This window comes from Carettochelys insculpta, chromosome 20 (assembly GCF_033958435.1).
Source record: "Carettochelys insculpta isolate YL-2023 chromosome 20, ASM3395843v1, whole genome shotgun sequence".
Lineage (NCBI taxonomy): Eukaryota > Metazoa > Chordata > Testudines > Carettochelyidae > Carettochelys > Carettochelys insculpta.
In genome coordinates, this window is record NC_134156.1 from 18,774,954 (window position 1) to 18,788,940 (window position 13,987).

The 13,987-nt window shown below is 41.5% G+C and overlaps 1 protein-coding gene across 6 annotated transcripts in view; it reads left to right on the top strand.

Moving 5' to 3' along the window:
* Positions 1 to 13,987, top strand: part of HELZ (helicase with zinc finger) — a 207,137-nt gene that overhangs the window by 77,805 nt on the left and 115,345 nt on the right. For all 6 annotated transcript variants that reach the window (XM_075014565.1, XM_075014569.1, XM_075014570.1 and 3 more), the window contains exon 12: positions 3,117 to 3,450. In XM_075014565.1, the coding sequence (XP_074870666.1) occupies positions 3,117 to 3,450 (334 nt within the window). The remainder of the gene's footprint in view (positions 1 to 3,116; positions 3,451 to 13,987) is intronic.

Consider the following 13,987-nt stretch of genomic DNA (forward strand, 5'->3'; position numbering starts at 1 on the left):
AGCGGGGATCCGGGAAACCACTGCTGGGCGCTGTGGAGAGATGTGCTGGGCAGGGTGCAGCTGCGGGCAGCCATTGCCTGGAGCCATGGCCTTTCTCCCTCTGCGGGGCGGCCGCCTCCCGCTGAGGCACGTGAAATCCAAATCAGTCCTCGTAAATGCGAAGAAATGTCTCATAAGCCGAAGTAGGGGTATTAAATGAAACTCCTTGTAAAGTTGAATTCTCGTAACCCAGATGGGCGTATCTTGGCGTATGACTGTAGTAAACTAGAACCAATGCAGCCACTTCAGATGATGCTGTAAAAGTGGCATGTCTCAGAATAATATATATAGTCATCTAATATATATTTGATAATATGGACTGTTTTAAGTTGATTTAAGTTAGTTAAAGTTCTGATTAAATAAAACATTATACTGCTGTCTGATATCTGATTACAATAATGAGATTTTGAATGTTACTGAGGTTTATATATATTAACACAACATTGCTGCAATCATCTGAACGGACTGTGAGCTGTAGTTAAGATCTATAACTGACTAATAGAGCATTCTGACATATAAGCTGATAAGGAAGAAGTCGTGCATGCATTTTCCTAAATGCTGTTAGAAAGTGGAAGGGATTCTTTTTAATTTCCACCATGATCTTCTGAATTTATGCTTTGAGGGATACTAAATGATCACTTTTACTGCAAATTGCTTAGTAGCTATCGCAATTATCTTAATTATACTGAGGATGAAGAAAGTAAATTTGTTTCCCCGTCAAGTTAAAAGAACAAACGAACAAAAAAAAGTCTCTTAGTTCTGCATTGCTTACTTTGCCAGGGATGTTTCTATAAGTTGGTGTATGTGTTCTACAAAGAACAAAAATACCCCACAAGAAGACAGGCTTGCAGTTTTCATTTAAACAGAAGGATGTATCAGATGTGACAAAAAAAAAAAATCTTCCATGGGTTTAATAGGTGTTTAACATGCACAGAAAAAAACTGAAACTGAAACTGATTTGATTTTGGCACTGGTTTGGGACTCTGATACTTTGTGGTAAACATTTTCTGTTACAATGGATTGAATAGTATTCAGTAATTTTCCAGGAATGACTGAAAAGAAGCTGAAGAGATTGAAACAAAGACAGCATAAATGGTGGAAAGCATCATATGGAGACAGCACACTTAATAGTAGAAAATTGACCATTTCATGTGATAAAAATCACTTATTTTTAGTGGAAAGTAGCATATTCTGCATCCCTTCTACTTTGATTGAGGTACTCCCTTGTTACTCATTACAAAATATTAGGCTAAACTTGCTGACAGTGAGACAGATACATGAATGTGTGTGATTCACTTCCAAGGGAGTGGCAGAAGCTCTGTTACTTGGCACATTTTGAAACCAGGATGAAGAAAGAGCTAGAAAACATTCTGGATTGTTGTGCTGTAGAAAAGGGATGGACGAGACAGGCTAATAGGTCATTTTCATCTTTTAACATTTATGATGTCTAAGACTTTTTGAGAAGTGCAACTAAAAAGAGCTTTGTGCACAGATGCCCTATCTGATTAGGCATGTGAAATGTTAGATATTAATCATTTATTTAAAATACATCCATGCTGTTATTTATTGGTATTTGCTTCTAATTTCATAAAGTTTTAGAAGAATCTGTTAAACTCCACGTATGTCATAACCCTTTGTTCCCCTCCAGACAGCAGCTTACCCTCTTTGATCTGCATCTGGAGCAAGGTATACGGAAGGAATAATAACTGTGATCTGTTCTAGATTTGTATATATGTACCTAAATTCAATGTAGCCAATTAATGAATATATTGTAAATTTATAAGCTATTAAAATGACTTCACTACTTGAGTAAAAATGGTAGGATTTGGTTCTGTCTATTCAGAGTGTTTTTTAAAAACCTTCAAAGATGTTGCTGCTTATAACTGCCGTTCGATGTTAGTTGTATTCTATTCAGAAGCATAATAGACATTCAGGCTGCTTCTACACTTTCACTCTCCCATCGGAGGTGGCATGATAATGAGGCAATTCGAAGCAGGCTAATGAGGTGCTAACATGCATATTCAGTGCCTCATTAACATAATAGCAGCCATGCAAATTTCAAAGTGCAGACTTCGCATTGCAGAGTGACAGTGAAGATGGCAGCAGTTTCAAAATAAGCCCCCCACTTTGACATTCCCTTACTCCCACAAAACTAGATTGGAGTAAGGGAATGTCAAAGCGGGGGACTTAATTTGAAGCTGCCCCCATCTTCACTGACAATCTGCAATTTGAAGTCTGCACTTCAAAATTTGCGTGGCAGCCACTATGCTAATGCAACACTGAATATGCATGTTAGTGCCTCATTACAATGCCACCTCCAATGAGAGAGTGAGCGTGTAGGAACAGCCTTAGACATTTTTCTACCCTTCATTTACTTTTTTGTTTGCAGTTCCATTCCTTCCTTCTATTATGTATTGTTTTCCTTCCCTAAGGTAATGTATATTTACACTTTTTATATCTTTACTGATTTATTTAATATAGGTCTAATTTGAGTCTGTGTTTTGTAATGAATACATTCAATGATGTCAAGGAATATGTCAGTTATGTAATGATTTATGATGTTTTTGTACCGCATCGTCTCTTGGCTTTGTAGTTGGGTTTGAAGTTCATGGACCAGATTTACCTGCCAAAAGAAGAATCTCTGATCTCTTTTCATTCTGAATAAACTGAATATTTATTATTCTCAAAGTGCATGTTGCTTGTAAATAACAGTTAAAAGGTTGCCATATCTGCCATTACAGCGAGAGCAATTGCTTTCTGAGAATTTTTCTCTTATCCATAGAATTTGTAGCTCCCTTCTCTGAATGGAAGCACAAAATTCTTGAGTATTCTATGGTATGGTGTTCACCTTTCCCCTTGCTCGGGTGCAGGTTCTGTCATCCTTATTCACAATGAATAGTTACTTATGATCTCATTGAACTTATGTGGAAGAAGGTGTCACTCAGTGTAAGGGAGGTAGGGCTGGATCCTAAATGTGTGGTGTCTCTGAATTGGAGGCATTTTTTATTTGACTACCATTGCCTCCTGATTTTTAAAATCATCTCCTTTTCTGAACTAATTTATACTTTTTGATTTAGGTTCAACATAAAAGTGCAATTGCAGATTGTAGCAAGCTTCATGCTTACTGGTGTTTCTGGAGGTGCAAAGTATGCCCAAAACGGACAACTTTTCGGTCGCTTTAAACTCACTGAAACGCTTTCTGAAGACACGTTGGCTGGACGGCTGGTGATGACCAAAGTCAATGCTGTTTATTTATTGCCAGTCACTAAAGAGAAGTCAGTACAGCCCCAAGGAACCAAAGAGAAGGTTTATGAAGCAGCTATTGAAGAGAAAACAAAGGATTATATCTTCTTGAGGATATCCAGGGAATGCTGTGAAGAACTTAATCTTCGAGCAGATTGTGAAATGCAGGTATGTTTGAATGGAAGATACTTGCCATGGGAGGGAGTTTTCTCCCTCCTAAAGTAATTGCATGTCAAAAGACTAGAAATATCTGAATTGGAATATTTTATTCCTCGTTATATGCATTAAAACTAGCAAGGGGAAACTTTTCAGATTAAATTGTTATGTTTAAATATGATTTTTGTATGAAATGAAATTAATATTTTAAAACTGTTAGAATATATTTTAATAAGGTTCGTTTTTGACATAGAATTTGTTCTAATCTGATTAAGCATCCGGTGCAGATCTGAGCTTGTGTCTCTCCATGTTCTCAGGAGTACAGCTTGAAAGTTAATAAGGCAGAGGTTTTTGAACTCCAGTTCAAACACACTACCATTTTTGTGCCTGAGTATGGGCTTGTTCAGCAGAGCCTTCAGCTTCATCTTGTTGTTATGGATGGGTTTGTGGAGTGACATGGGTATTCTTTCCACTTTTGACACCTATCTTTGATATTTCTTTGTGCTGCCTTTTGTGCATTTGATTACTCTCCCTTTCTCTGCAGTCTCTCCTGTTGTTCCCCTGGACTTTTATCATCTTGTTCTTGAGTATGTGTCAGTAGGGATCCCTCTCTAGATGCACATATGCTTCTTGATTGTAGTTTGGATTTTTATTTAAAGTAGCTGTATCATTTGGGGCTGAGCACATGGCCTTTGCCTCTTTATTCTAGGTCATAACGAGTGTGAACCTACTTCAGTTCCCTCTTACTGCCTGAGGAAGTGAAGTAGAATCCACCATCTTCAGAGACCTGTAACATGTCTTTTTCAGCTTATTTCAGCCTGTTTGGCTGTCTTATCCTCACTGTTGATTGTGTAGCATATTCTTTAAAAACAAAACAACTGCCCCTCCAGATCTGGAAAATTACATCAATGATTCTCATGTACAGCGGGGTGAGGTAAGGCAAGACACATGATGCCAACAGTTAGCCACACAGGGACAGTTCACACCCTCTTTGAAGGGCTGCAGGCCTTGAACACAGGTCCACGTGTCCCCACACAGTGCATAGGCCATGACCACCACTCCACTGTTCACTTGAACCAGAGAAGAAGGGGGGCTAGCAAAGCTTTAGCTCACAGAGTCCCACTTGTGAGGAGACACAAGAAATTGTCAGCCATCTAGGTGAATTCCTGGTTGTCTGCTAATTGTGGTCTCTGCCTGCTTGGCTGAGTATTGGTTTTGTCTTCCAGGCCTGATCCTGGCTCCTGCTTTCCTCATCCCAGACCCCTGTTTATTTCAGATGCTTGTTTTCCAGCATTGGTCTAGGTTCCTGCTCCTACAGCTTATTCATATGCTGGATCTGGATTCACCCCTTGGCTTGACTCCTGATTCTGCTTCTGATGTTTGGCTTGGCACCTGTTTCTGAAGCCAGTTCTTGCTGTGGGTTCCTATGATTAGGTAGGATCACTCATGCCCCAATCCCTAAAACTCTGTGCCCTTCCACAAATTGATGCGCATTAATGATGGACACAGTCCAAGCCTCTTCTTCTTAGGAGAGAGTTACATCCCAGGTAAATGCCCTGTGTGCAACTCCTTGTCTAGGACCTGCAGATCCGGTGAAAGGCACAAGCTGCATTTGCTTGAGCAGGCCACATAAGTGATTTTGAATTAAGAGGTGATTGTTATGACTAAATTGAGGCTGAATCAACCTGCACTCCCTCAAGCAGTCTTCATGCTCCAGGATCAGCCAGTAGAAAGAAGGTGAAGAAGTTACTGTCAGAGTCAGCACTGAAAACATTGTCTCCAGCCGCCTCACCACTGGTTATGCAAGATCCTGGCACCAACAGTCTCAGTGTTGACTGTCCCAGCACCAACATGCTGGTATCAATGACTCCAGTTCCTGTATCAGCTGTATCAGCATCACGGGCAATAAAGCTGCCACCTGCACTCACTTAAAATGGGACACAGACTTACACAGTTAGTCTGAGCATAAACAGAAATCCAAGACTGAAGAGAGCTCCCAGAAAGAGAGGAAATGAGACATCACTCTCCAAGGGCAAAACCTCTAAACAGTTGGGCAGAATGAGAGATGTGGCGTTAATCCCTATACTGATGTCTGTGGAAGGCAGGAAGCCTGCTTCAGAGTCCTGGCAGACCACAGGCTAGATACAAAGGCGTGGCAGGTCGGATTGGGCCTACAGACCATATTTTGCCTGCTGCTGGGCAAGGAGGTATTCATTCATCTTGTCTCTTTCTGGAAACCATCACACCCTAGACATGGTGCCACTAATATGTTGTCGCATGGATGGAGGTGGCTTTAGACCACCCGATCAGAGAGATGAGGTAGATGAGGATTTCTTCAGACGGCTAAGAGAAGTTTCCAAATCACAGGCCCTAGTTCTCATGGGACACTTTAATCATCCAAGCATTTGGTGGGAGACCAATATAGCAGCACACAGACAATCCATGAAGTTTTTGGAGAAAGTTGGGGATAACTTCTTGGTACAAGCACTGATGGAACCAACCAGGGGCCATGCACAACTTGACCTGCTGCTTGTGAACAGGGAAGAACTTGTAGGAGGAATAGAAGTGGGTGGCAACCTGGGCTGCAGTGGCCATAAGATGGTAGATTTCAGGATGCTGACAAAAGGAAGAAAGGTGAGCAGCAATATACAGACACTTGATTTCAAAAGAGCAGATTTTGACTCTCTGAGAAAACTGATGAGCAAGATCCCTTGCGAAATGAAGATGAAGGGAAAAAGAGTTCAGGAAAACTGGTAGTATTTTAAAGAAGTCTTACTGAAGGCACAAGAACAAATCATCCCGCTGCATAGTAAGAAATGCAAATATGGTGGGCAACCAGCTTCGCTTAACAGGGAAATCATTGGTCAGCTTAAACTCAAAAAGGATGTGTATAAGAAGAGGAAACGGGGACAGTTGACTGAGGAGGAGTATAAATATATGGATGGAGAATGCTGGGCAGTAATCAGTAAATCGAAAGCACAATTGGAACTGCAGCTGGTAAGGGATGTCAACATAAGAACATAAGAATGGCCATACTGGGTCAGACCAAAGGTCCATCCAGCCCAGCATCCCATCTGCCGACGGTGGCCAATGCCAGGTGCCCCAGAGAAGGAGAACAGAAGACAATGATCAAGTGATTTGTCTCCTGCCTTTGTTCTGAAGGCTAGGGCACCATACTTTATCCCTGGCTAATAGCCATTTATGGACCTAACCTGCAAAAATTTATCAAGCTCTTTTTTAAACCCTAATAGAGTCCTAATGTCAAGGGTAACAAGAAGGGTTTGTACCGGCATGTTAACAATAAGAGGGTTAACAGGGAAGGTGTGGGGCCACTACTGGATGAGGGAGGTAACCTAGTGACAGATGATGTAAGAAAAGCTGAAGTACTCAATGCTTTTTTTGCCTCAGTCTTCATGGACAAGGACAGCTGCCACACTACAGTGTTAGACAATGCAGTATGGAATGGCAGAGGACAGCTCTTGGTGGGGAAGGAACGAGTTAAAAACTACCTAGAGAAACTAGATGTACACAAATCCATTGGTTCTGGATTTAATGCTCCCAAGGGTACTGAGGGAATTGGCGGACATCATTGCTGAGCCTTTGGCCGTTATCTTTGAAGACTCTTGGAGATAGGGAGAAATCCTGGATAACAGGAAAAAAGCAGATGTAGTGCCCATCTTTAGAAAAGGAAAGAAGGACAATCTGGAGAACTATAGACTGGTCAGCCTTACCTCACTCTCTGGGAAAGTAATGGAGGGGATCCTCAAGGAATCCATTTTAGAGCACTTGGAAGAGGGAAAAGTGATCAAAAGTAGTCAACGGATTCACCACGGACAAGTCATGCCTGACCAATTTGATTAGCTTCTATGATGAGATAACAGGCTCTGTGGATATGGGGAAGTCAGTGGATGTGATATACCTTTACTTCAGCAAAGCTATTGATACAGTCTCCCACAACATTCTTGTCCATAAATTAAGGGCAAGGTTATGGGTATGGATGGAATTACATGGACTATAAGATGGATAGAAAGCTGGCTTGATGGTTGGGCTGAATGGGTGGTGATCAGTGGCTCAATATCTGAATGGCAGTCAGTTTCAAGTGGAGTACCTCAAGGCTTGGTTCTGGGACCAGTGTTGTTCAACATCTTTATTAATGATCTGAATGAAGGACTGGATTGCACCCTCAGCAAGTTTGGGGATGACACTAATCTAGAGAGAAAGGCAGATATGTTGGAGGGTAGAGAGAGGTTCCAGAGTGACCTGGATAAATTGGAGGATTGGGCCAAAAGAAATCTCATGTGGTTCAACAAAGAGAAGCATACAGTCCTGCATTTGGGATGGAAGAATCCTAACCATTGCTATAGGCTGGGGACTGACTGTCTAAACAGCAGTACAGCAGAAAGGGACCTAGGGATTATGGTGGATGAAAGGCTGGATATGCATAAACAGTGTGCCCTTGTAGCCAAGAAGGCTTAACGGCATGTTGAGCTGCATTAGGAGGAGCATTTTGAGCAGATCTTGAGAAGTAGTTGTTCCTCTGTGTTTGGCACTGGAGAGGCCACATCTGGAGTACTGCATCCAGTTTTGGGGCCTCCAGTACAAAAAGGATGTGGATGTGCTCGAGCAGGTTCAGCAGAGGGCAACGAAAATGATTAAGGGGCTGGAGCACATGACCTATAAGGAGAGGCGGAAGGATTTGGGCTTATTTAGTTTTCAGAAGAGAGGAATGGGGAATGGTTTAGTAGTAGCCTTCAGCTTCCTGAAAGGGAGCTCTAAAGTGGATGGAAACAAACTGTTCTCAGTGGTGACAGAGAGCAGAACAAGGAACAATGGTCTGAAGTTACAGAAGGAGTGGAATAGGTTGGATATTAGGAAAAACTACTTCACCAGGAAGCACTGGAATGTTGCCTAGAGAGGTGGTGCAATCCCCATCCCTAGAGGTTTTTAAGTCCTGGTTTGACAAAATCTTGGCTGGGATGACTTAGTTAGGGTTGATCCTTCTTGAAGGAGGGGGCTGGTGTCGATGACTTCCTGAAGTCCCTTCCAGTCCTATGATTCTATGATATTTTGAGCAGGCAGTTTCCACTTATGAGAGGTAATTGCAGCTGACCATTATTTAGTTGTGACACTGTGAGTACCTGTCCTGAAACTGACAAAGAGCTGTGTATAGCTTGTTTCTTTCACCAAGAAAAATTGGTTCAATAAAAGATATTACCTTATCCACATTGTCTGTCTAGTATTCTGGGATGAACATAGCTGCAGCAACATTGCAGACATTATAGACCAATCATTGCTACATTTGGAAATCCTGGTGATAGATCTTTTGCCCCCTGTGTCAGTTAGGGTTGTTAATGACTAACTGATTAACCATTGTCAGGGGGTGCTCCAGCTCTATCGGTCTGCCATGGATGGGGGGGCACACCATTGTGGCTGGAACAACCCGTCTGCATTGTCCTGGCCCGGGAGTACCATGGGCATTGGCACTCCAGCCCGACCAGAGCATTTCTGCATGCAGTGCATTAAACCTAACATTTAACCATTTAACATTTTGCCATTTGACTAATTAAATAGGATTTTACATCCCTAGTGTCAATTCTGACTTGCTGTAAATTTTTATTCCATAGAGGGCATGGGTCCAGAGTCATTGCCAGTTGTCTTCCTTCTGCAATGGTCACGTTCCTTTTGTAAGCCTTTCTGTTGATTCCTCTGATCCTCAAGGTGATTTTCAAAGTGAAAAGAGATGTTTCAATGATAATTCTGAGCTCTGTACTGGAGGAGTCAGTTTTATCTTGCAGGCCTTGTACTCTGACCCATCTCCCCAGTTGTTGACATCATGACCAGATACTCCATCCAGAGCTAAAATCACTGGATCTGAAGGCATGGCTTCTGGCTACCACAGACAGAGACTGCTCCCTACATGTCTCAGAAGTCATAATAAATAGCAAGAAAACCTTTGCTGGAAGAATATAGTCATCTAAATAAGAGGTTCTTGGTATGACCCCCCAGCATGCATGTAGGGACAGTCTAGGTCTTGATACATCAGAACCTCAGCTGCTTATTACACTTAACACATCCCAGCCTCTTCTTCAGCTTGATTAAGGTTTAGCTTGCATTCTCAGCATGTCATCAGTCTATACAATTGGGCTTAGTCTTTTCTTATCCCATGGTAGCAAAATTTCACAATGGGCCATTATACATTAAGTCAGTGGGCAGAGAATCTATTCCTGCCTGGGACCTCATTAGTTCTCCTGAGACATATGGAGCATCTCTGTGAAACTGTTCCCTGCAACATCTCACTTTGAAGACCATCTTCCTAATGTCTGTTACTTGGGCTAGGAGAAGGGAGTGAGCTTCAAGCACTTATGGCTGAACTCTGCAATATGACATTCTATAGGGACAAGTGTCCACCTCCTCTAATTATTGCTATAGTTGTGCTTTGTAAAGCTACCTTCTCACAGAGAATATCAGTTCTGGATAACTCCCTGCATTCTGGTGTGTCACTCATTGGCTTAAGTACCTCTGTTGCTCAGTGTCCGGACACACTCAACCAGACCTCAGGCAACACTTTCCTCCTGCTTCAGATATAAATCTGTGTCCAAGATCTGCAAAATGCAGAACAATCTGCTGACCTTTGTGAAGCATTATTCCTTGGATTTGGCTGCCAAATGCTGGGTATGAGAGAGCAGTACAGTAGGGTCTCAACATTCGTGATTATTCTGTGTTGACAACCCTCACAAATGTTGAATTTTGAGAATACGGGGGCCTGGGAGCCCCAGGGAAGCCATGGCTGTTGGGGCTCCCTACCCAGACCCCTGTAGAAGCCACAGCTGCTGGCATTCCTCCCTGGGGCTCCGGGGAAGCCATGCCTGCCAGTGCTACCTGCCCAGAGCCCCAGGGAAGTGGCTGCTTGCAAATAATCTAGGTTTGTGAATATTGAGACTCTACTGTACTACAATTACTATTAGGCTAACGTAGCTGAAACTCCTATTCTCAACTTCAAAGAAAATACTACTTCCCCATTGCCAATAGCAGTTTCCACACTGACACACATTCGAATAAGAATGGTTAGTTATCCTACATCTGTGTGCTCATTAAAAGCTAGGCATTTCAAATGATTTGTTAGTAGGAAGATTTAGTATGGCCCAGTTCCTCTTACAGGTAGTAGCAGACATCCTTCAGTCTTAAAAGACCACAAGTGTGCACCCCTGAGAGGTAAAGAATTTACTCAGTTGTCTTATGGCATCTGCAAATGGGGCTGAAGAGACCCACTCGAGAGAGAGAATCTCTGCCACATCTTTTATACTTAAAGGTGATATTTTGACTTTTGGGGATCTTTCTGCAAGCCGCACTGCTTCCTCTCATAACTCCGGAGATCTTTGTATAAGCTCCTGTTTCCAAAGGCTGTGATCTTGAATGTTATCTTCCCATTTGTCTGCATTCATGTGTGTTTCTGTGAGGTCTCAGTTGCACACATCCTTGGAACTCAATTTTGGGCAACCTTTGGGTGTGTTTCCAGATAGTGGATATGCTTTGAGATGTGTGTATCATTCATTCGGCACACGTGCCTGTGCCAGTGAAGGCATACCTGAGGAGTGTTTTCATGCTGGGTATACTGGCCTATTTGAGAATCACAGTGTTGGCGACTCTGTCCCTCCAGGAGATTCCAAAGATTCAAGGTAACAAACATAAAAGGGATTGAGCCTCTTTTCCTGATGAAAGTATAAAGTCCATGTCTCACTTGCATAGAAAAGTTTGCTGATAACACGTGCATGATAAACACAGATCTTTGTTCTGTCCGTTTGTTTTGCTATACCTACTCTAGACATTGTTGTGGTGCCTTTTCCAGTGCAAGATGCTGTGTTCTGTTTCAGATGAAAGATTGACTGTGATAGTGGACCTAAGTTATTTGGGTTCAAATTCATAGTTGTTGATCTTGGTGGCAGGTGCTTCAACTCCTTGGCACGTTATGTTAGTGTTCTTCAGCCCAAAGTCTTGGCAGGATCTGGAAAAACTGTCCATAGTTAGGTGAAGAAATTGTGCAATTGAATACAAGAAACTAGAATGAAAATGCTAATGTATCCGTGTAAGAGGCGCACTAAATCTCCCTCCACCAGATGTCGTTGATGGAGGAATCCCTTCACAACATTAAGATTTACAGCACCATTGTCACAGCAAACAGTATTGGAGGTACAGTCAGTGCTTTGTTTACTTTGGAATCAGCAGGAAATGGATCAAAATAGAAAGCTTTGCCTTAAGTAATGTGCGGTTTATGGACAGGATAGTTAGGTAAAGTAAATGCATCCTGCTCTAGAACAAGGAAGCATAAACTCTAGTTAACAAAAATCAAATAATTCCATCCTCCCACTATTTCCCTTATTAGAGATAAGGGGATTGACTCTGCTACCTAGTTGAAATAATCCCAAATTAAGGCCACTGAAATTGATTGATTGAAATAAATCAATTTGTATGGAGGATGTCACCTTCCATTCAGTTTTGTGAGAACGTGCAAGGATCCTAATGTCTTCATTTAACATGGATAATTAGTCTACAAGACTTTTATGATGCTGAGTACTTTGTGTTTGTTTTCGTAAATCAACAATTAAGGGCTCTAACTAACTCTGTCAATAAACTCCACTGGACTGCAAAATGAGTTGGGGTTTTTAGTAACTTTGACTCATTTTTTTCTTTTAAAGCTTCTTATGAAACTCGGAGTGAGTTGCTCGGATCTGTCATCTTAGGATTCCAATATCCAGTAATGAGAATTGGGTCCTACAGTTATTCATAAAGAAGTGTAATACTTTGTAAATGTGCTAGAGAACCAATGGTCAAATCCTAAAGCCCTTTATATAGATTCTAATTAGCCCTGATTTCAGGGACGGTTCTTCAATGCAAGGACTGATGGACAATTGAGTAAAAAATTAATAGCGAGTTCAGTTTCTGATCCCATATACTTTGGATATACTGAAGTCAATAAAAGTTTTACCATCGACTAAGATGGACCCAGTATTTCATGTTTCATTTTGAATGCTCACCAGATCTGTCCTATTGCTGTGGTCTGTGAATAAAATATATAGTTTGATTCATATCTCTGTCAGCAATCTAAGTAAAAATCCTCCCTGATCATGCATTTTTGCTGGTGCCCTGCTTTTCTTGTAATGGAGGCACCTTAATATGTTTTGCAGTTCTGATTTTATTAAAGGCATCCTTCTTAGTGGTGCAATGGACATAACCATTGTTCAGTGTGAAGTACTCTTTCTTCCTGGTCTCTGCTGTCTTGGTGCATACCTCTTGGTAGGCCATGTCAGGATAATTTTTGACTGCCCACATGTTTCCATGTTGTTTTCTCTTTACTGGCAATGGAACTCTTAATTCCTTTCCCCACTGTTCCCTTGTAGTGGAATGAAGAACGATAATGCAGGTAACATACCACTCTTTTCCAAATAGTATCAAAGTACTTCACAAAACAGCATATCAAACAGGAGTTAATACAAATTAGATTAAAACATCTGTATGTATTATAAGGTACAATGGCAAAATACTTACAGCTAGTAAGAGATTTTTGACTTTAACTCAGATTCTAAGAAAGGGCTGTTATGGGGCCATGCCAACATGAAAATCACATTTCTATCTACAATTTTTGTTAGTTAGTTAGTTAAAGCCTGCTTCGCCCGCTGGCTGTAGGGCATCAGTAAAGGTCCTCCACTTCTGTCTGTCTTTGGCCATTTTGTCCAGTGTGTCCCAGTTGTCGTTCATTCTCTTCAATGAAATACTTAAAAAAAAGACTTTTCCTGTTTATGTACTTGGTGCATTTTACAGCACTTTGCAAGATGGCTAGTTTGTGTGTTTTTACATTATAAGCCCCAGTCTTGCATTGGCAGAGCTTTGTTCCTGTGTAGCCCCAATTGCAAGGTTGGGGCCATAGTCATTTGTTAGGAAGACACTTCTAGTCATCCACAGGTGAAAAACTCCTGTGATATGTTTATACAAAGATAAAAACAGACCAAAAAAATGGACAAACTATTTTGAAGGGGTTTCCACTGGAACATACATTCTAAAAACTTAGTTAAATTTATCTTGACATTGCCTCTTTAGTAGTATAGGAACGTTTTTAGAGACCAATGAATTGTGACCTCTCTTCATGCACTGTTGAAAACTCATACTCTTTCAAGTGCGGGGGAGCACCTGGATCGGACGGAGACTTCTCTTACACGAGGCTCCATAGACAGGGATTCCCTAGAAGTTAGTCAGATAGGGAACGTGGGAAATAATATATGGGCAAGATCAGATGTGAAACAATCATGCATAAAAAAATCCAACGCGTCTGTGAAAGGCGGACATATAAATAGTGGTAGTTTTCTAACATGCTTTTACACTAATGCTAGGAGTCTGTCTAATAAGATGGGTGAACTGGAGTACCTCATATCAAAGGAGGAAGTTGACATAATAGGCATCTCAGAAACATGGTGGAATGAGGAAAATCAGTGGGACACTATCATACCGGGATATAAATTATATCGGAAAGACAGAACAGGTCGTGCGGGTGGCGGAG